General features: G+C 39.5%; 1 protein-coding gene and 1 pseudogene across 1 annotated transcript in view; one reads left to right on the top strand and one right to left on the bottom strand.

Moving 5' to 3' along the window:
• The window catches only part of dars1 (aspartyl-tRNA synthetase 1), a 33775-nt gene extending 23076 nt beyond the window's left edge, over window positions 1–10699 (top strand). The window contains exons 13-18 of the mRNA XM_069663202.1: window positions 143–289; window positions 862–904; window positions 5252–5332; window positions 6198–6309; window positions 9918–9989; window positions 10175–10699. Of these exons, the coding sequence (XP_069519303.1) occupies window positions 143–289; window positions 862–904; window positions 5252–5332; window positions 6198–6309; window positions 9918–9989; window positions 10175–10266 (547 nt within the window). The 3' untranslated portion in view covers window positions 10267–10699. The remainder of the gene's footprint in view (window positions 1–142; window positions 290–861; window positions 905–5251; window positions 5333–6197; window positions 6310–9917; window positions 9990–10174) is intronic.
• A 366-nt stretch (window positions 10700–11065) lies between these two features.
• Window positions 11066–18857, bottom strand: LOC138592641 (protein lifeguard 2-like; annotated as a pseudogene).
• Window positions 18858–24263: the final 5406 nt, after the last annotated feature.

Here is a 24263-nt window from a genome sequence, read left to right as displayed (position 1 = left end):
TGTGTGTGTGTGTGTGTGTGTGTGTGTGTGTGTCTGTGTCTGTGTGTCTGTGTGTGTGTGTGTCTGTCTGTGTCTGTGTGTGTCTGTCTGTGTCTGTGTCTGTGTCTGTGTGTGTGTGTCTGTGTCTGTGCATGTCCATCAGCTTTCAGACAGAGATCCAAACTGTGAACAAGCAGTTCCCAAGTGAGTCTTTCAAATTCCTGGAGCCCACTCTAAGGTTAGAGTACACCGAGGCCTTAGCCATGCTTCGTGAGGCTGGGGTCGAGATGGGTGATGAGGAGGACCTCAGGTTAGAATACATCACACCCTCAATTTGTCTGATTTGTCAATTTGTCTACAAGTATAAATACTGTTTTGTTTTTGTTTTTTTCAACTATTTACTGCATATTTGGGAAATGCATCAGGGCTGTAACAGAACATTGTTGATCTGTAAGGATACAGATAGCCCACAACAGTTCTACATACATGTGAACCACAGATAAAATGCAATATTTGTTGCAATATTCTCTGACTTTTCACATTTGTGGTAGCGCTTTAACTTCCCTGTTAAATATAACAATGAGAAAAACTTAACAATGTTTTGGCAATTTGACAAAATAAACATTCTTATTTGTCCACCCCAAACAGCTGTTTTTTGGTGATCGGAAAAATTTTTTGATCCATGGCTCAAAATTGTATTTTGATCTGAGTTGTGAGTTTTTCTGATTAGTTGTGTGCATAAATATATATAGAAACAGTGTTTTTCTCATGCTTTTGCAGTGAAACCCCAAGAAGAAAATAAAATTACAGTACAGTTAAACATTATGAATCATTAAGATACAGTTATTTATTCTATTTAATGGCTTTTTGCTTTTTCTGTAGCACACCAAATGAAAAGCTGCTTGGCCGTCTTGTCAAGGAAAAGGTATGTTTAAATGTGCATTGTGTCAAGAAGTATACAAAAAAAATATTATTGCTTGATTGTAAACCACAGAAATGTGTGTCGGCATGTTAGAAAAACTTCACATGAGGTTTCAAAGTATAAAAGAGTCATTATTTGATGGTTGCAGCAATCATTTATCAACTTTCTGCCTTCGTCAGAGTGTTTCAGAAAACCCAAGGTGATCATTAACAATTCATAACACGAGTTAGAATTTCTAGAGTAGTCAACTTGGGGGTTTCTGTAGATAATGTTAAAAATAATACTTTATAGACAGAGGTGCACATAACTTTTTTGGTCTGGTTCTCAAGGGAGCACCTGGAGATGTTGCTTGGTACTCACCCTTTACGCGGCACAGTTATCCTACAAGCTGTCGTCATCACTACCCTCCTGGTTGCTCTCCTCATCTCCCTCCTATCGTGCTCTCTTTCAAACATGGTGGATGATGATATAGGCAACAGCTGGCTTTGGGTCAAAAGTCTCTGTTGTCATCATAGACATGTGGATGTGCATCAGGGATGAGAGGTGAGAGTCTGACAGATGGGACCTGTACTTGTTTTTTATTATATTGAGATCTGAAAATCCCCTCCAGCACATGCTCAAGGGCGGTGTAGGGGGCAACAGAATGAATCTCTGAATGTTGGAGTAACTATCTGGATTGCTTGTCTTCACTGTGTTGACCAAGTCATACACAGAGGAGGCTTCCAAACGTTTTCCTGCTTGCTTTAAATGCATCCATTCTCTTCCAGTGGAGTCTCTGTCAACAGACAAGATTGCCTCATATTTGTGAAGGATGTTACCAAGTGTTGTGTTGCCAAAACTGTGGAGGTCTTGCATTTCTTGAGGCCAAGTTGAAGGATCAAAAATTAAAAATTGGTCACATGACTTGAGGGATTGATACTTTCAAACTCCTGAATTAAACCTCTCAACACATCAACCTTGAGCCTCTTTTTCCTGTACTTGCCTTCACTGTCAAGCAGAAGTGTCAGCTGTCCAATAGCTACCATGAGCTTATCTTCGCATTCACCAATAGTCAAATTTTCTTACTTTGGCGGCTGTGGCTCAATGGTAGACTCGGTCGTCTTTCAATTGGAAGGTCAGGGGTTTGATCCCCAGCTCCCTCAGTCTACATGTCGAAGTGTCCTTGGGCAAGACCCTGAACCCCAAATTTGCTCCCGGTGGAATAGCCAACGGGTATGAATGTGATAGCTGATTAACAGTTGGGCTCTTTAGGTAGCAGCCTCTGCCATCAGTGTATGAATGTGAGTGTGAATGGGTGAATGTGATATGTTTGTGTAGTGTAAAAGCAGCTTTGAGTGGTGGCAAAGACTAGAAAAGCGCTATATATGTACAGTCCATTTAGTATTTACTGGAGCCTGAGGGAGGTGAACTGTAAAATATTCAGTGTCAAGTATGTAGCGTAAATGGGTAACAAGATTAATAATTAGTAACTAATTGATATCAAAAGGATTTAGGTTTACCTTAAATTCAGTGTTGGATGCCACCCAATTTTGATAAGGGTAAACAGGGAAAACTTATAATTAGTTAATTAATTACTTTAGGCTCATGATCTCAGGGTTGCTACGAGGTTCTTGGCCATGGTGTACAATGACTTTACCATTTCATACACACACAAATCACATTGATCAAGGTCTTCATAAATAAAAGGTTTATTAACTACTTCTAAACAGAATATTAATGAAGAAATAAACAGGGACAATGAATACAACGATGAACAATAAATGAATGACAACGGACCACAGTGTAGATGGCATCTGTGACTGGAATCTTGGATGTTTTAGAATTAAATGGGATTTAATTGGTGTGAATGCTGAAGGCACCAACACCATATGTTCTTCTATTCACAGAATTCTTTATTATTATACTTTTTATTATTATTCCGCCACGTTGCTTTCCCACCGCTTCTCCTTCCACATTTTTCAATCGATTCAAAACATTCAAACATCAAAACATTCAGCGCATTCAGGAAATTGTTGCTATGACTTTTCTCATTCATACCATTCATCGTTTCCGAGATATTCCCGTTTTTTCCCCAGACATTTTGCCCATTCAAATGAATGGTGGAATGTTCAAAAATGTTCAACCTTTTTCAGCACATTTCAACCCTTTTTCAAGACTTCACAGCTCATTCATACATTCACTCAGAAACTCCATTCCTTTTTTTTTTTTAAACATTCATACATCCTTCAGCTTTCTTCAGGTTATTTCACTTTTTCATATCAGTCATATTTTTTTCACAGTCGCCTTTCAAAGCACATCAAGTTTCAGTGAAACCAAAAATTTTACACTTTTGCCTGGAGATTCCCAACTGTCACAGAAACTTGACCAACTGCCTCATCTGCTCTAATGTTAAATATTTCTGGAGAATGGATGCCCTTTTGTATTTCACTGCCCTGGCACCGTTTTTGGCAGTAGAGACATAAAATTCAAATGACGGCTTCATCAGACCCTTGTGATGGTCACATTTAATTTTTGTGTTGATAGCATTTACTGTCTTGACACAAGCACAGAAGTGTGAGAGGGTGTTTTCACCTTAAATCTCATTAAAGTCGTGCTGAAACGGCATTTCGAGAGTATCTAGCTTCAGTATCGTGACGCATTTCCGAGTGAAACATGACGTGCACGCGGGACATATCATTGGAGGGATATGATTTGATCGTTGAGAAGTGGGCGTAGACAGACGTTCTCCACAGCGCAGTAGCTAGCTAACTGACCGAACGTCCTTGGTGCTCTGCGGCTAAATGTTGCAGATTGATTGGTTGAAATTGTTTGGTGCTAGCCTACGTAAGCACACAGGATTTTTTTTTTTACAGGAAGAAAAAATTATCGGATTTTGATATAAAAATACGAAGAAATTGATTTTCTGTATTTTTTTTGGCCTGTATTGTCAAATAGATGCATAAAATTACCGGGGATGTGATCTTAAAGGATTAAAAAATTATTTTTTTTCCATTTCACCTCGACTTTAAAATCAACTGCCAAACTAAGAAGTTACACAGCTGCTACTTATGAACCATTGACACGGCAATAGCTGAGTTCAGCAGGAGGTCACTTGAGGTCAGTTTGAGCTCCATTGACACACATACATATACACACACACACACACACACACACACACACACACACACACACACACACAGGACAGACATTTGAACACTCAAGCATTTTTCAAGGCTGGTCTTCCATTTTAAACTCCTCCATTGTCTTCATCACCTCCTCAGTCATCTTCCTCACCTCCAGTATCACTCTCATCACCTTACACATCTTTCATACTTCTAGTCATTCATCATTCAAGAGCAGCATTAGCAGATTAGTGTCAGCTCTTCAACAACGCATTCCACATCTTTCATACTTTTATTCATTAAACATTCAAGCACAGCAAGAGCAGATTAGTGTAAGCTATTCAGCAGACAGCATTCACACCGCAATTTTTTCAGAAATTGCATTTTCTAGTTCAGTTTGTCCTGCCACCTGTCAAGAGGGTGACTGGATTTCTGATCCTGGCTGTGCCTGTTGTCAATAGTCTGCATTATGTTCAGGTGCTCTTTACTCTTGTCATGCTTTTCAAAAGCTGGATGACTGAATTTTTTTGTCCCTTTATAGAAGGCGCTGCTTTTATCCGTGACATTGGGATTTTCACGGCACATTTTGTACCACATCTCTGTGCAATTGCCATCTGTTTGGAGCCAGGCTACCTCCTGCAGCCACTTTTCCGCAAAGACACGTTTTTTACTATTTTCAGGTTCAGTCTGGCCTTCCACCACCTTCAAAGAAATTCCAAAGTAATTACTTTATGTGGCTTGCTTCTTGGACATTTTGATGAATGGATGAAAAAGTGTAAACTAGTTGTAATGTAATTGCTGGAGCTAAAGGACCTTACTAACTCGGAAAAACACATCGCTTCATCAAGAAGGAAGGATAAAGTTAACATTAACACATTTTTCATACTGGCTATCTTACCAGTGATGTATGAAGAAAATCCTGATGTTCTAGTAGTAACTGTGTTCCAAAAATGCCAAAATTGTTTGTACACAAAAGCACCTCCTCTGGTATCACCTGACATGCATACTTTATTTTGACCACGCACCAGTTATGTGCACCCCTGTTTATAGAGGATGTTTATGCACAACTTTACAAGGTCTTCATAATCACTGACTAAAATGCTTGAAAAAATGAAGCAGGCAGATTTGATGGAATATGGTAATAACCTATAATTGTAACAGGTTGATTTTATATAATTATTATAATATTATAATTGTTTTTTTTTAATGAATATTAACTGTTTGCATCAACTATTTATTTTTTTCTCAGTATGACACTGACTTCTATGTGCTGGATAAGTACCCTCTGGCTGTAAGACCATTCTACACGATGCCCGATCCAAACGACCACGTAAGTTTTTAAAGAATCATGAGAAAATGCTCTACTTTTTTTTTTGTGTGTGTGTGTTTTGTCTTTGTGGCACATGTGAAGCCACATATTGCATTAGCCAAAAATAAATTAAATGAATAATGTTGATCACAATGAATACAACTCTGCTTCATGTGGCCGATGTGTACACATAACAGCTTTCTCATGATTAATGCTGTTTATTTTACAGGGGAGCCAAAGTGCTCCCATACACATAAAAAAGGTAAACTATGATGACTACGATTTCGCAATAGCCTTTTTGTAAGCATTCAAAGCTCCTTTCTGTATCAAGGAGCAAGAGAGAGAGCATTGGTAGTCAACAAGTTGGACAGTGAATGCAGTGTTAGTAACAGATAAACAAAACCTTGATTTCTTATTGTTTCGATGTGATTACTTTCTAAATCAAAAATATACAATTCAAAACATTTGAAAGTGACAGATTTTATGTTGATCCAGCCCGGGCCATGCTTTATCCTGCCTCTTTGCTCTGCTTGTATATCTCAGCCCCGCCCTGGTCAGACAGACCGAGAGCAGAGAGGACAGATAGACGGCAATGTAACCTTCTTGCTTCATGTTTTGAGGTTTTGACCTGTGTTTAAACTCTAATTCACACTATAGTTAAAGCCACAGATCATCTACATTCCTGTACACCACCAAAAAAAATGCATATGTGCTTTTAGTACCAGTGTGTACCGCTGTAGTCCTGTGTTAATCACTGCAATCAACTGCAGCGTTGTCAACTTCCAGCTCTTCTTTTAACTTTTTTTTCCCTATTCCATAAGTCTTTATGTTTTGTCCGTTGGACTTTTCTCATCTCAGAGTGGAAATTTATTTTTATTTTTTTCAGAAATACTCCAATTCATATGATATGTTCATGAGGGGTGAGGAGATCCTGTCTGGAGCTCAGAGAGTTCATGATGCTAAGCTGCTGACTGAAAGGGCAGTCCATCACCAGATTGGTAAGACCAGAGAGCATAGAGATTTCTTTGTCAAAGGGAAATTAAGCCTCTCAACCCTATAGAACCCCAGAGCCCCCCTTCTGTAGCGTCTGGGAATGCCCGTCATTTTTCAATCCTTTCCATCAAAACATGAAAAATAAAGCCCAAGCTTTGTAATGTAATGTTGATATTTTCATTTATTATCAATAACTTGAACCAGCAACATATATTATAATGCTTTTTCAATGGCTTCCACCTGGTTTCCATTGTTAATCTAAAACCGGCTTCACCAGCTATGCCTCCCTATATTTACAGAAGCCATATGTTTTAGTGTAAGGGAGATCCTAAACCCACCTTGCACCACGGAAAACAAAAAAACTGGAGAGCAGTGCAACGAAGAGTTAGTAGGGAGGACTGATTAGATTAGATTTTGTATTGTCCTTTCCAGGAAATTTGATGGCACAGTCCGTACAGTGTAGGGGTGTGCCATATATCGTTGAGATTATACCGGTATAATTTTCTTACCTGATAAAGTGTCATGTCACGATATAAGATGTAGCAGCACAATGACATGTTTGCATATTTGCATACCCGAGCGCAGCCTACGGTGTTCATGAGGATTTAGTACCCAGGAAGGGCGCTACTTCGATCGTGTGGAAGTGGTTTGGCTACAAGAGGTCGAACCTCCTACAAAGCAACATAATTTAGAAGCCCTAATCACAGATATGGAAACTTCAATGACTGTAGTGATTGTTTTTGTTACGTTTCCTCTTGCCGTTCGTCCTCCACTCTGCTAATCCGGAACTGATTGGCTGCAGAAGCCATATTTGTCAACAGAGCTGTGAATCATCATTTTGACAGCATCAAATAACAAACTAAATATAAACTTGTCAGAAAAATTAACAGCAATAATGACAGAAACCATGTTTGAGAAAAATGTATTTGGTGTGTATTTTGATTTGATAGTTTGACCCATGTCCCACCTGTTAACATGGAGGAGGCGGGCTTTATGACCTATACTGCAGCCACTCAGCAGGGGGCGCTCGAAATGTTTTGGCTTCACTTTTAGGGAGCTGTCATGTTGTCCATCTATATATACAGTCTAAACCAACTGGACTCCACTGTAGTTAAGTAAATTGTATACAATATTTTTTTTTATGATTGATATTTTGTTTAGGACAGTTTGACAGTTGTGTGTGTGTGACGCCGGTGGCTTCGTCATCACTCTGGGATTGATATCAGCCACATTTGAATGAAAACGGTATTAACAAGACATAAAATACCTATAGGGTCACAGTTTCTCCATGAGCTTATCAGTACTGTCGGTACCAACTAATGAAGTACCAGTACGAAAAAATACTGGTTCTCCATACCCATCCCAATTCATAACATAATCTAGCCAGGGTTTTTCCTGCATAGAGGAATTTTTGGCGCCCCCCAACGAGGTTTAAGCCAGCACCAAAGGAAAATCACCAGTGCCAAAATCATAAGAATTGAGAATGAAAAAAAATTTCAATGAAGGGGAAAAAAATCTAATCATCTCTGCATGTGTTTCTACAACTCTCTTCTCATTAACAAGCCGGTATTTTACACATGCGGCTGGTGCCGCATTGTTTGTAGTGAACCTGAACGCTCCACCGTTAAGCGGACTTCCTGTGATTTTTCATAAAATAAAAGCTGTTTTATTTCTGATGGAAACGTTAAAAGTGCTAAAACAGCTACAACCCCTATATACGTTTTTTTATCATGCCTGCAACTCCAGAAATTGTCCCGACCTGATTCTCCAGACATATGTACGCTAGCGAAGCTTTTTGGGAGATCGCCAGATCACCTGTGAGGTTTTTCTTCCACAGAAACCTGCCAAATAGTGAGATGGCAAGCTTTTCCTCGTCTTTTTAAATCATGATACTGCTTTCGGTTTGTTACCGATCTGGTAACTGGAGTCTGGAGTGCCGGAAGACGTGGGGCTACCTCCACACACACCTGCTTTACCTTAGGAAGATTCCTGCTCGAGCCGAGCACAGGCCAAAAACCACAGAGACCAACACAAAGCTTTTCATTATGCACGCTCATTCTGATAGACGCAGAAACAGAAGCGCGTCAGGCGGCTGTGGCTCAGTGGTAGAGTCGGTCGTCTTTCAATCAGAAGGTCGGAGGTTCGATCCCCAGCTCCCTCAGGCTACATGTCGAAGTTTCCTTGGGCAAGACACTGAACCCCAAATTGCTCCCAGTGGCATAGCCAACGGATATGAATGTGATATCTGATTGACAGTTGGGCACTTTACGTAGCAGCCTCTGCCATCAGTGTGTGAATGGGTGAATGTGACATGTAGTGTAAAAGCAGCTTTGAGTGGTCGCAAAGACTAGAAAAGAACTATATATGTACAGTCCATTTACCATTTACCATTTTACACGCAGCTAAGAGGTAAATTTATTACAATCCTCAGACATAACTACCTGTGGCACTGACAATCGTGCCCAAAAATATTAATGTCCAGTGTCTATTACACACGCACTGGAGAATATAGCCATGTCATCCAGCAGCAACAAGAAGTAAAAAAAGAAATTTTAAAGCCTACCTTTCTTTGATGTTAAGCACACAGAACTTTAATAAACACAAGATCCTGTCTGATTCTGACGGTGTGTCTGGAGATGTAAATAATTAATATTATGCTGTGCCTCATGCTTGGTCTCTCTTAATTTTTGTTTCTGCTGGGTAGTGGGATCTTCACTGGCTTCAACCCATGCTTCAACATACAGTATATTGTACAGTGACCTGTGCGTGTTCTGCCTGTGCAGGGGCACAGTGGATTGTGAGCTGTCTAACTAGCAAAAGTGGGTCGGGCACGAAATGTCCATGCGCTTAGACTGTGCGACTTTCACCGCGTAAATAGGGCCTATAAAGTAACTAATTTTATCAATGTAGTAAAAAGTTAGGCCTATTTTTCCCTCTGAAATGTTGCTGAGTAGAAGTAGGAAGTTGCATAAAATGTATAAAATAATAAGTGTGGTACTTGAGTTAATGTACTTTTCCACCACTGACTGCCTCCCTTCTCAAAGCTCTACACCTCTCGCTTTAAACTCACTTCCCTCCCATTCTTCAAATGTTGTATGTAATTTTCTTTTTTTTGTTTTGGTTTTCATTTACTCTTGTAAATTTCATTTAGGCTTACTCAAGCATAATAGTGATCAGAATTTACAAGAAAATCCATAGATTTCTGTCAAATATGGTAACACAGACATATTGCCTTTATTGTACGCAGATTGATTATGCTGTCGTGCATTGCAACCCCCCAAAGGCCCATTCTGAGCCAGCAAAAACCTTGCTAGTGTTACCCAAAGGCACCTGTTTTTTTTGAAGGCTTGGAATGTTTACTCAGGAAGAAATCTGTTGGATTCAATTAATTAAACAATGTAAAAACATTTGACAGTTTGACCTCATTAAAGCTAGTCTTTGGAAATGTTTGCTTTTAAGAAAAAAGCTATTCAGTGAGCATGTATTTTAAAATGCGCGTGTAAGTGGCGGTTCTCTGTGAACTTCAACAACATTCTGTTTTTGTCTCCCTCTATTGGTGACCAGTTTAAATTACAATAACTAAAACCTCTTTTTTTTTTTTATTTAAATACAGATCTGGAGAAGATCAAGGCATACATCGACTCCTTCCGGTATGGAGCTCCCCCACATGGAGGTGGAGGCATTGGTAAGGAAAAGCTGTCTTTTGGGTCTCCCCACACAAGACAGAAGTATTTTGGATACAAAACATATATTACCTGTTTTAAAAGAAATACTATCATAATATTCTGTCTGTTAATATGGCTCTAAGTGTCTTATAGTTTAGATAGCAAAAATTAATATTTATTTAAGTAAAACTGTGATCCCTGCCAGGCCTGGAGAGAGTCTGCATGCTTTACCTGGGCCTCCACAATGTGCGTCAAACCTCCATGTTCCCACGTGACCCTAAGCGCCTGACACCTTGATCCTTCAACCAAGCGGACAAACCCTATAATCCCTGGACTAAGAAAAAAATGGTGGTGATGGGAAACAATACTAATCCACAACACAGAAATTGACAGAGAATAGGAGCTAATGCCACCCTATGAATTGAATGTGCCACTATGATTAACCATCAAGAGAATAAAACAGTTTCAGCAGTTAATTTTACTATATTGATTGGTGTACACTTTTGTCTTACTACAACAAATAACATAAATATAACACTTCAATCTTTTATCAATCAAGTGATTGCCTAAGTTCTTTTCTATGGGGATGTTAAAAACTACACTTAATACAAATCTGAGTCCCACATATTATCAGCAAAGAATAAGGACTAATGATTGGGGTCTCCAGCAGTATATTGTATGTAAGTTAAGGACTAAACACAAATAATAAAACAACAAAAACTAAAAAGTCTTCAATCACTTGGTCTCCTTTTTTGAATGGTTTGTCTGAGCCTGTATTTCTTCTGAATTTATTTTTCATAACGTGCAACACACGTAGTTAGTTCACAAACCGACACATTCTTTTAACAAGCACAAATACCCCTTGCTTTACAAAAAGGGGGGGCGGGGCGCAAGACTTCATATTAAACAACAACCATATAGAAGGTCAGGCTAATTTCTCGCCACATTCACAGTTAAGTAAGTGAAAGACTTAACATTTATAGGTTGTCAAGAAACATACTTTGTGACGGACGTTTGTACATGTAGCTTTATGTATGATGTAAAATATCCTGCAAATTGATAAAATCAGGACAAGAGATATGTTCATGCCACGGGTTTATTCAGTAGCTGTTCCACTGACTTGAAGGATGAAGAGAAAGATGTGAACAACATCGATGTAGAGGGAGAGAGTTCCGTAGATGTATTCCTCTGGGCTGATTGCCAACTCCCGATTTCCAATAAGAAGCTGGGTGTTGTATACTAAAAACTAACAGGACAGTTAAAATAGAAAACAGGACAGTGTTCGATTATGAGAGAGAACATGGCTTTCTTTGCTTCTTTAGTCTGTGATGACTATGGGAATAAAATCACTGATTTTTGAAGATAACTGTCAAAACTACGTTTATAATCCTTTTTCAAAAATGGCATTAAAACTTTTTAAAACTCTGAATTACCCCAATGTATTTATGTTTTATGAGCGTATGCGTCCAAGAAGATGGAGGTCGGGTGGGCATCTCCTCCGCCAGCTCAGAAACTTTCATGGTTTGCAGGATTTTTTCCTTCCTCCCGAAACAACAACGGTCAAAAATTGCCTGCCCATGTTTCTGGACTTCGTTTCGAGTTAACTTTGACATGGAACAGGTTTGTATTCAAGGTCACAGCTTACGAATACCTGGTGCTGCCGTTCGGCCTGTCACTCGCGCCCCGCACCTTTTCAAAAGGTGTCGAGGCAATGTTATATCCGCTCCGGGAGAGAGGCATTCGCATTTTAGCCCATCTGGACGACCACAAATACATATTTGTTATAGTACGCTGCCAGCAGGGCAGATAGAAATAACAAATATGTATTTCTTTCTAACTTAATTCTCAGAGTTTTTAGCAAATTTACCCCTTAGTACAGACAAAATAATTACTGTAGGTGAAGATTCATGTGCATGTTGATAATGCATTGATAAACTGGGTGTCTTTCCACAAAATCCTCTTTTGTGGGCTAACTATTTAGTAACATTTGATTTCCAAATCACTGACTACACTCCAGTAAACAAAAATGTAGTCGCTAGAAGTTTGCCTGATAGGGCTGTAGTTAAATTTAAGGAAACAGCTCCAGCAGCTTTTAATTGTCTCAGTGCAAGAGAAAGCTCCTATGCTAATGTTAGTCCTTCTGAGCTTGATCAGTCTGCTGATAGTACTGCAGGTTCGCTGACATTTCCTCTAAATACGATTGCCCCTGTTAAAAAAGATTATTAAACGACAGAGGCTAGCTCCATGTCGCGAAAAATCTGAAAGAATGTGGCGATTCACCAAAACAGAAGAATCTCGTTTACTCTGGCAAAATAGTCTTAATAAATACAGGAAGGCTACGGCATGCTTGAGGTGTCTGCTACTCCTTCCTAATTGACGAAAAAAAAACAATCCAAGGTACCTTTTCAGCACTGTAGCCAGGCTGACAGAGAGACATACTCCATTGAACCATGTGTTCCTATAGCTCTCAACAGTAATGATTTCATGAGCTTCTTTAATGACAAAATCCTAATGATAGAGATAAAATTTGTAACCTCCTGCCCTTAACTGGTGCGGATTCATCTTTGGAATCAGCTCTTAAACTTGATGTACAAGAGCAACATCACCTTTTATCCTCTCCTCGTGCCTACTCTGCAGTCGTGGCTTTCGAGCCCAAACATTGAAATTGAACAAATTGGCCTAAAAACATCATTGCAAGGTTGATTTCTAGATCAACCTTTGCATCCCTGGCTGCGGTCCTGACCATATTTATCTTCTCTCTCAAGAAACTTTTTAGCGTTGAAATGCGGAAGGGACAGCCTCTGTGCCCACATAGTGTCAGCATATCAGAAGCTGTGATGTCCTAATTTTCCAAAAATCCTGGAATACTCAACCAAGATCTGTCACTCCAGGCCTGAGTATCCAAGAGATGGGAATTGGTGTTTTTTTTGTGTCAAAAACTGCAGCACAACAGAGTGACACGTTTTATACCAATGTGACAGAAGAGAGGTAAAAGTAGGTGACCCTGCAAAGATAGATTGGTGATCCTGATGCTGTGCTTAAAATTGAAGGAAGTGAAGTTTCACTGTAATTGTATTTATAGGATTACATTTAAAGAACCTGCTTGTGTCCTCCAGGTCAAGAGTAATCAATGTTACGATGTTACACTTTAATTTAGAGACGCTTTTGTCCAAAGCGACGTACATCTCAAACTGTAATTGAGACATTTCATTAAAACCTCCACAAATGTGAACCTCTTGGTGGTTAGAAAAGTTACTGATAGTTAAGGATATACCATCATTGACTGGAAAGTGGTTGACAGATCGACTAACACATCAACATTGCTACTTCTAGTGCCATTCCTTAAGCTTGGCCAAAATAGTCAAAATCTAATGTGAAAAATGTGACTAACTTTTCTGATCATGTTCTATTTCCCCACAGTATAAACCCTTTTCATTTTGGACAGTTGATGGTCTTTCCTTAAGGTGGTGATATATGTATCAACTTTTACATCAACATCAACTGACAACGTCAATGTTCAATATTGACTGTACACTTTTACATTGAAAAAGGTCAACCTCCTCTGATCTGGAAATGTTCTGAACAATGGCAGCCATCCAAGCGCAGTGGACCGAGGAGAAGGAACTTTTACTGAACCTTATTCTGGTAATTGAATGTGTGGAGAACATCTGTCAGGTAGAAACAATTGAATATAAACTAAAAAAACATTTAAGATTATTGCCGTGAAATTTGTCAGTGAGCAGATCTGTATTACATCGTTTGAGCTAGCTTAAATTGCGGTCATACTTGGAGTTGCTATGGTAATGCCATAGTTGTGACTGGAACAGAGGGATATTTTCTGAGCACTTTATTGTTCTTATGGTCATAAATTATGTTTTTATTTTAATAATCCCATGGCCTGCTTTAACATCAATAATATTATAAGTCAATAATAATATAATATTATATAGTAATAGTTGATCTAAGAAATAATACATTGCCAAGTATTTTGGGATGAGGGGACCTTTATGCTGTTTTTATTCAACAATAATTTTTAATACCAAGCCCAAATCATTCTCCTTAAATTAATGTCACTGTAGACTCACCAGGGTGTAAACAATGGCTCCAATTACAGCGTAGAGCATATGCAGCCAAGGGACCTGTTGGGTGACACAATAAGGCCTCTGAATGTTAAATTAGCCACACAGCCACACACCTTACTGAGTTGCTATTACTCATACTGAGACAAAGTAGTAGGGAGAATATGTTAAGAATTTGACCAAAGAGTCTCACATATTGAAAGGAGAGGCTGATGGCTGTAACAATTCCAATAATCATGAGCAAAATGGCAATAACACAAAGAAATCCCTCACAGGAGGTGAAGTCCATCTGTGAAGTTATTAAAAGGATAAAAGTTAAGTTAAGTTCAAGACATAAATGAAAGAGCAGTCCTGTTTTGCATCAGATATAGAAGTTAGATTTACATTTTATACCAAAATGTCATGAATATTTAAGGACACTCAGTACCCCATTGTAATGCGAGACAAAGGTGTTCTTTTACACTAACAATGGAGACATCTTTGACAAGCCACTGTCTACTAAGCTACAGGGAAGCAAAGTTTACATCTCCATTTACCTTGGTTTGAAAGCAGAATATTGTGACGGCCATACAAGTTATTGCTGTTATTCCCATGGCCAGAAGCACTGCCTTTGTTTCATAATAACTGTAAAGGGTACATAGTTATTTAAACCAAAACATAGAATATTTTACAGGGTGTATAACATCAACATTAAAATGTTTTGTATTTGTACATTGTGTTGTTTTGCGTTGAGTTGGTGCAATACCTAGAAATTGTCCCAGACATGTAAGACAAGGCGAGAGTCTGCGAGATAAAACAGAACAATGTGTCATAAATGTTTTACTCTTTTAAAGATTTTGTTCTTACTCACTGGCTGTCTTTGTTTTGTTATTCTTTTCCAGTCTTCTACTACTACTATTTCATGCCTCACAAGAAGAAAATAAGTTTCCCAAAATGTATTAAGTGACCCATACTCTAATAAACAAATACTTACAAATATTACCAGCAGCAAAAGATTCCATGGGAAACGCCTCCTAAACACAAATTGTGAATGAATATTATGATATTTTAAAATTAAGCAATATCACATGAGAGGGAACGATGTACTGAATATCAGCACTGCTGTGATTACCTTTGGCCTACGACCGAATCACAGCAGTGCTGATATTCAGTACAACATCACGACATTGAGTGAGATATTGCTTTAATACAAAAGTTATACAAGCAGCAAATAGTAGCAAAAATTAACTATCAGAACGTTATTTTTTGCTCCACCAACTCAACTACTTCCACAACTTAACTAGCTCTACAACCATAAAGAATACCTCCGAGGCTGCATAAAAGGTGTCGAGATGGCTGTGGATCAAGGGGGTGATCCGTGGGCAACACAAGCTGCTTGGACACAAGCTGGGGCTGGAGCTGGATTGCCTGGGAGAGGGTGTCTGAAGTTTAAAGACCTGAAACATCCAATGACCCCAGGTAACATCAACCAGGTAACTGCTAATGTGTCCTTATGTGCTTGCATATATAGGTACATGTATAAACCAGTTATTTCTGGCTGTGGCCAGTGACGCCCAGGAACAGACTGGGTGACTACCATGAAGAGAGTGGCGACTGTTGGAGTGACAGCAGACAGCTGGGGAGACAGTAACCGGGGCAGTGAGGGCTACCATCCCAAGCTGCAACTCCCGCAAGGGAGAACCCAAGAAAAAGCTACTGAAAGCCCTACTAAGTTATACCCCCAGGGGTGCCCAAGAGGGAGGGAGAGGGAGAGGATGACTACGAGTGCAGTCTGTGTGTGAGGCAAAGTCTGTAAAAACCAGCGTGAAGGCTGTAACAACTTGTCACTCGCTGTTTTTTCTTTTCTTTGTGAACCCCCGCTGTGTCCTCTAAACTATATGTTCTTTTTGAACTCCACCTCAGTCACAAGCACCTCAATCTGTGTCAAGAAGTTAAGTTCCTTTGTCCTCCTCCCTTTTTTTACGTATTTCACGGTAACATCACTGATGATGTGTCCAAGCTTGCATCTAAGGTGTATGTAGAAACCAAACTGGACAAACATTCTCCTGCACTCTTGCTACTTTGTTTGTGTCTAAAAGATATCAATGAGCAGCATACAGATAAATGTACATCATAAAAAAACTACTCATCTGTGATAACATATAGACACAGAGTGCAGCAGAATGTTTAGGTTGCTTGGCAACAGTCCAATTTCAGTTAAGTTGTGGAACTATTTGAGTTGGTGGAGCAAAAAAATAATAATCTGTTGTTTATCTTTGCTGCTTGTATAACTGTTGTATAAAAGCAATATCACACTCCAGGTAGTGATGATGTGCTGAATATCAGCACTGATGTGATTAGGTTGTAGGAAAGAGGATGCAGGCAGAGTGCCACAGATAATCATAAAAGCAGTGCTTATATTCAGTACATCTCTAAATCTTTTGTGATACTGCTTTAGCAACAGGGCTATTATAACTGGTTATAATTATTTAAATAAGACAGAAAATATTTTTGCTTCTGCTATTTCTATGACTTGTTCAGAGAGGCCAGAGCCATGCTTACCTTTGCTCTTTGCAGCAGATGAGAATGCAGTAAACCAAAAAATACACCACACTATGGAGAGATACATCCAAATTGTTTTTACTGTATATAACATTATGTCATTTTTATTTTTTTTTATTTACTGACTTGCACTTAAAGTATGTTGTTTTCAAGGTCACAGAGCATAACTCACAAAGATGCCCATTAGATGCCAGGGTTTGTGATGACAAACAGCCTTACTGGGTCACTATCAAAGCACAGACATAAGAGTAGTATCACCATCCCATACGATGCCAAAAGCAGTGAGATGCAATATTAGACTGGGATAAAAAATTAATAAAAACACTTACACAAATGTAAAGACAGCGACAACTGAAAAGGTGACAGCAAGTTGTGTTGCTAAAATTAGGTACACCTGCCCAAAAATATAAAACAAAGCAGTTCTGTAAGACATTTTAAAAGGCATTTTGGAGGACATTAACTGGATGGTATTCTGAACAACAGAAAAAACAGTTTAAGTCCATATGATATGATTCACGATGAAAATCCTTACCTTTCTAATGAAGGCATGTCGAATTGAAATGCTATCCCACCGAGTGCTCAGGAAATTCTCCATGTCTCCTGCAGTATTGGGAATAGCAAATAGTCATTTATACTCGTAAGCTTGGGATCTAATTATATCTGATCTGATTAAAAAGTCCATTGTCATTTTCTCAGAACCTGGGTTGGATGCAGGCACTCCAGCAGACAGAGTTGGAATTGTATTTGGCATGGAAGCACACTTCAGTCCTGTCTCCTCTTGGAGGTTTGCAAACTTGCACCTTGTAATAGGATATGCTGACTGAAACTAATACTTTGAATGACGTGTCTCAGAAAGCCAAAGACTCTTGTTGCTCAGGGGCCTACTGAAAAAAAGGGAAAAATACAATTGAAAAAACACTACTCTAGGGTGTCTGTCCTAAAAAGATTTGGTCTTATGTAACAAAACACCCCTCCTGACATTGAGTTGCTTGAAAGACCCAAATTTAATAAAATACAAAACTTAAATGAAGTCTGATTTTGAGCTATAAATCCTTCATTGTCAATCAGGAACTAGCAAATTACTGCCCGCTGTCTTTATTAAATGCAGATGTTAGATTATTTTCAAAAACAATGTCAACCTGTCTGGAGAGGTTTTGCCTAAATTGATTCCTCCAGACCAAAGTGGATTTGTCAAAAAACATCTATCAGCTGACAATATGCATCGTTTACATATTCTGGAGGCTTCTGATAACCTTGAACAAGAGTTGTTAAACACAAATCACGTAGGTGCGGGGCAATCTAAAAACAGCAGCAAGACACCAAAAACCAAAAGTATCTTAACTAAACAACATGCTGGAGACTGTGCTGGAGACTGTGTGGGGAAATAAATGTAGATCATATCTTTTGGAAATGTATGGAAATGGAAAACTAGTGGGAAGATGTATGGTGACAGTTGGAAACAATTCTGGGTTATGATTTATCAAAGAAATTTTAAGTGCTATATCTAAGTAACCTGACAAGGGAAGATGTTCAATCTGAGGACCGATATTTGGTTGGTCATGTTTGCAGCAACTAAGAAAGCAAACACCAGAAAATGGTGCTAAGAGGACCCTCCTACTTTTAGACACTGGTTAGAAATTGTTGAGGAGATATATGATATGGAAAAACTCATACATATACTGAGAATTCAACAAGCAGAGTTCACAAAGAAATGGGAAAAATGGACTGCCTACAAGGACCCACAGAGCTACAACCCCTGGATGCACAAAGGAGAAAACTTGAGTTGTATCCAACTATGTAACCCACTGACATCAACTGCGTATTTATGTATATGTGTATGAGTATATAAGGCAGGTATATGTAAATATGTATATATACCGTGTTTGTTTACTTGTATTGTTCTGGTTGAAAAATAATCAAATTTAACTTTAAAAAAAAAAAAAAACAGCAAGGAAAAGAAGAAAGGCCTGCATGGTTGCTCAATGCCACAAAAAGTGTAATGGGCTTATCAACGTTTGGACACAATGGTCTTCTTCAAGTATCTAAACATTGTGATTAGTTTTTGTGGCATTGAGCAAGTGTGTGGGCTTTCCCTGGCTTCTGTGACCTGACATCAACTATATTATCACTTGACGCAGAAAAGGCACTTAATCACGTTGAGTGGTCTTCCTAGGGTGTGTCAAAATTCAATTCACTCAGTATCACATTTTCCTACTTGCTGATGATGTCCTTTTCTTCCTTTGATATAAAGTATTCTCTTCCACACATCCTTAATACCTTTGAAAGTTTAGCTATGTCTGCTTACAAAATAAATTGGACCATGTCCTCTTTATTACCCTTGAATTTTATAAGTATAGTGAATATGCAAATTTTAATATCCCTGTGGACTCCAACTTAAAATATTTAGAAATTAATGTTTCTGCATGCCTAAAAAATAATTTCTAAGAATTATATGAGAACTCTTAACATGATTAAAAATTAAAGTTGGAAAGATGGCATTATTTACCAATATTTCTTTCAGGCAGAATCTCAATAATTAAAATTAAATGTACTTCCCTGAATCAATTTCAGTAGATACATGTTACCTCTAGCACTCCCTCCAAGATTTTGGGACAAAATACACAGTATGATTACTAGATTCTTATGTAGGGGCAGAAGACCAAAAATTAAACTGTCTAATTTACAAAAAAAGGAGGGAGTTAGGGGGGCTGTCAATACCCAATTTTAAACTATATTTTCCGGCCTTACCATTCGTCCCATTGTAAATTGGTTTAATGGCAATAATTCTACCCCTTGGATACATATTGAGAGGAATTTGGTGGCCCCAGTACCATTAAATGACATTTTCTTTATGCCCCTCTTTATTGGTAAATGTAGAATCAAGTACATGGAATATTAAGCTATGCTATTCAAAATCTGTGAAAAATAGAAAAGATATATAATTGGAAAGCTAATGGCATGCTAATACACACTTATTTTACAATAACTTGTTGAAGTCTGGGGAAAAAAAATATTTCACAGCTGTGGTATAATTCAGGAATACATTGCTTAGGAGACATAAATAATTCTTGATTAAGACGTTTTCAGGATTTGAGGGAAACATATAAACTGTAATCCAACTCCTTTTTCTATATTTACAATTACGTTCTGCTAAACATGCTGCTAACATTCCAGTTGACTGGCCACTTGTTACTTATCCATTAATCGTGTTAATTAAGAAACTCTCACAAATCACTAAAGAGCATGTTTCTCTAATTCATATCACTTTGTTAAAACAAACACAGACTCCATTAGCTACTATATCAAAATGGAATAAAGACAGCTCTGAATCATCCATAGACCGGGCCCTGGTCTGGATGAATACATCTCACTCATCACAAAATCCAAATCATAAATTAACAAATCTGTATTTCATATATCAACCTACATGTATTTCACACCTATATGATGCTTTAAGATGAATATTGCTATTTCTCCGAACTGTTGGAGAAGTATACATAGGCCAACTGACAACTGTCCACCGGTTAGAAGTTTCTGGGTGCAAATTGTCAAACTTGTGTCTGAAACATTTGGCTTGGAGATCAACTACTCTTCAGAATTGGTACTGTTGAATGATGATTCCAAAAATGCTATGGTTATCAGCATGCGCTGCAGCTAAAAAGATGTTGGCATTCTTTCTATTAATCAGTGGATAAACTCTCATGCAGTGGTTCCCAAACCTTTTCTGCAGGGCCCCCTTGTGGTAGATGAAAATATTTTTAAACCCCCCTGCCACTCACCATACTCACACAACATACATCCATATACACTAACACGCACTATCAGACACATGCTACTCCTCGATATCATTTGACATGTCATTAATGCGCCTTAAAATGGTATTGTTGACAGAGGGATAGCCTTAAGTTTGCTGGCTGTTACTTCATCAATCATAGGTGAAACCACAATAGCTGATGGTAGAATTAATGTCTCAGCTACAGTGTGCGCAAGTGTGCGTGAAGCAACTCTGTAAGCTACTTTATAAGAGTCGGGTTGAGCATTTGATGGCACAGATGCAACTTTAATAAAGGCACTCTGTTTGGCATGACAGTTGAGTATAGGGCTGAAACCATCATCGCAATTGAGATGTGCATAGTGCAATAGTCACATCGCAGGACATGTGATAGTGAAGCAAAAAAAAAAGGAAAACTCGCCATTTTCTGTTTTTTCACGTCTTATCTACATGAAAAGTCGGTCTGATATCACATTAGTGCAGCTCTTCACCAGAGCACACAGAGACCTGACTGCTGTGCAGCAGTCTGTGTCACCCGCCTGTAAACTGTAAACAATCAACCGACACACCTGCTACTATCACACACAATGTCGGCTGGATGATCAAGGCTTTCAGTTACGACAGGCAGCTTTTCAGTGAGTGTATTCCCGTTATCACCGACATGCATCCCGGTGCTGGTTAACACTGTGACCAATTAAACGGAACACTCACAGGGCGGACGTGCTGCAGAGTGTTTACCTACTTTAAGCAGCTTCACCTGCGGCACACACACGGCCAGTGTGGACGGTGAAGCAGAGGGATACATATGATTCTTCATATTTCAATTGTCTTTGTTTAAGTAGTTTTAGTAGTATAGAATTATCGTCAGCCTTATGTTTACCTGGCAGTCCTTTCACAAAATTGGCCAAGCTTTGCTAGCAGTGCAGACCTCTGTGCATTGTTTTAATTTTTTTCATCAGTTAAAATCACAACGGTATGACCATGTATTGTTACTGACAAAAGTTATTTAATGTGAACCTGCAATCCTCCTAAGGCCTTAATCTAACTTTAGAGAACTAATGAGTTTTTGTGACCAAGTAATTTAGTTATACGTTAGCAATGTTGTTGTAAAAACAAAAAACACGTTAACTGTCTTGTAATATTGGAGCCGGCCTTAAGTGGACAATTCGAGAAACTGTAGTTAATTGCAGTTCTGCATTAGCCAGAGGTTGCCGCTTTGCTAAAACATGGGGTGCTTTTCATTATGTTAATTTGCGCGTCCTTGCATCCTCTCTAGTTAAAGATGTTTGAACCATCATCTCTGAGGAATGTTTCCAGCACATTGTTGAATCTATGCGACAAAGAATTAAGGCAAAGCTGGCTTCTGAAGGCAAAAGGGGGTCCAACCTGGTACTAGCAAGGTGTACCTAATAAAGTGGCCAGTGAGTGTATATGTAAAAAATTATGTATAGATTGTATAATAATTCAGTAGAACACACATAAATCATAGAACACAACAGTAATTGATTGACATTATACTTTGAAATTTACCGAAAATTGCTGTTAATATAGTCGGTACTTCAGTGTCCTGCTGAAATTGCATGCATGTTGAAATTCAGTGTTGAGTTCAGTTGAAATTCAGAGTTTAGTTCAGAGAAGTACATTTGAATTTGCTTTAATACAATACCCTCTATTAGTTGGCTTAAAACAGGTAAAATGCTAAAAGGTCGTCTATTTGGTCCAGCAAAAGGCTCCTTGCTATTTTTTGGGAAGAGAGTTAATTTTCCACATTTGTAGATAGTTCGATAAGCTCCTCAGTTTTTCAATGTCGCGTGAAGGTCTGGGACAATACCTGTGGAATGGCAGACCGGGGTGGTGGTTCCCATTTTTAAAAAAGGGGGACCGGAGGGTGTGTTCCAACTATCAGGGTACAACACTACTCAGCCTCCCAGGTAAAGTTTATTCCAGGGTGCTTGAAAGGAGGCTCTGGCTGATTGTCGAACCTCGGATACAGGAGGAACAATGTGGATTCCGACCTGGCCGTGGAACAGTGGACCAGCTCCTTACCCTGGCAGGGCTGCTTAGGGGGGCATGGGAGTTTGCTCATCCAGTCTACATGTGCTTTGTGGACTTGGAGAAGGCCTATGATGTCCCCCGGCTGGTCCTGTGGGGGGTACTGCGGGAGTGTGGGGTACCGGGGTCGTTGACACGAGCCACCTGGTTGCTGTATAACCAAAGTGAGAGCTGTGTCCGCATCCTCGGCACAAAGTCAAACATGTTCCCGGTGCGTGTTGGCCTCCGCTAGGGCTGTCCCTTGTCACCGATTCTGTTTTTGATTTTCATGGACAGGATCTCAAGGCGCAGCTGGGGGGAGGAGGGTTTCCAGTTTGGGGACCTCAGGATTTCATTTCTGCTTTTTGCAGATGTTGTCCTGTTGGCTTCATCAAGCTGGGACCTCCAGCAGGCTTTGGGGCAGTTTGCAGCCAAGTGTAACACAGTTGGGATGAGAGTCAGCACCTCCAAGTCTGAGGCCATGGTTCTCTGCCGGAAACTGGTGGATTGCCCCCTCCGGGTGGGGAGTGAGTTTAAGTATCTCGGGGTCTTGTTCACGAGTGAGGGTAAAATGGATCGTGAGATTGACAGGCGGATCAGTGCAGCATCAGCAGTAATGCAGGCGTTGTACCGGACCGTGGTGGTGAAAGGGAGCTGATCCTGAAGGCAAAGCTTTCTGTTTACCAGCCGATCTACGTTCCAACCCTCACCTATGGTCACGAGCTTTGGGTAGTGACCGAAAGAATGAGATCGCGGATAAAACAGCCGAAATGAGTTTCCTTCGGAGGGCGTCTGGGCTCAGCCTTAGAGATAGGGTCAGGAGCTCAGGGATCCGGGGGGAGCTCAGGAGAGCCGCTTCTACTTCACGTTGAAATGAGCCAGTTGAGGTGGTTCGGGCATCTGGTTAGGATGCCTCCTTGGCACCTCCCTTTGGAGGTTTTCCGGGCACGTCCAACTGGGAGGAGTTCCCGCGCAGACAAAGAGCTCGCTGGAGGGATTATATATCTTGTCTGGCCTGGGAACGCCTCGGAATCTCCCAGGAGAAACTGGAAAATGTTGCTGGGGAGAGGGACGCCTGGGTCACCTTACTGAGTAGGCTGCCACCGTGACCCGGCCCCGGATAAGTGGAAGATAATGGATGGATGGATGGATGGACAAGAGGTATTTTTTTTTAGATTCAATTTAATAGAAATGAATCTGTTTTTGCTACTTTTGATTTTTAGACAATTAACTTATTTTTACTCAGATGTTGACTTAGAAAACAAATCAAATCTGCAGTTATTCACTGCATTTTATATATTTTATGACAAATTATGATCAATATTTCATTCTAAACGATCACAGGTTGTCAAATACTAACTCATTATACCGACGTTGTTTATAGTTAGTTTCAAGAGACGGTCCTCAATATTGCTGCTCCGGAAATACTTGCGGTTTGAGCAAGGAGCGAGGATATATCAAATAAGAGACATGAGAAGCAGCCACAGATGCTGTAGGCCTCATAAATAACATACTAAATTCACAAACTGTCAGTATTAGAAAAGTGGGATCAAAGACAGCCATCCACAGGGGCAGCTTCTAATGCTAAGGCTACCGGAAATGCAGCGGATCTTCAGAGTTGGATCGGGTGCATCAGGGAGCGGCGGCGGGTCAGAGTTAGCCTTAATGTGAACCAAACAATTAGAGATGGCAGCTATCGTTCACTTCAGTAACCCGGATCTTCGGATCTAGTTCAGCTAAAAGATTCATTCATTACAATTGTTCACCAGGTCGTTCAGTGACATTTCTGGTTTACACGTAACTCCTTCCTCACTCTCACTCGTTTGATGAACAATGATGGGTCTACTCATACAATGATCATGGTATAACAG

The sequence above is a fragment of the Semicossyphus pulcher genome, unplaced genomic scaffold (genome assembly GCF_022749685.1).
Source record: "Semicossyphus pulcher isolate SPU_LCO1_2020_fin unplaced genomic scaffold, fSemPul1.0.p SCAF_15, whole genome shotgun sequence".
NCBI lineage: Eukaryota > Metazoa > Chordata > Actinopteri > Labriformes > Labridae > Semicossyphus > Semicossyphus pulcher.
Note: the sequence above shows the minus strand (reverse complement) of the source record. Positions and strands in the feature narration are given on the sequence as shown.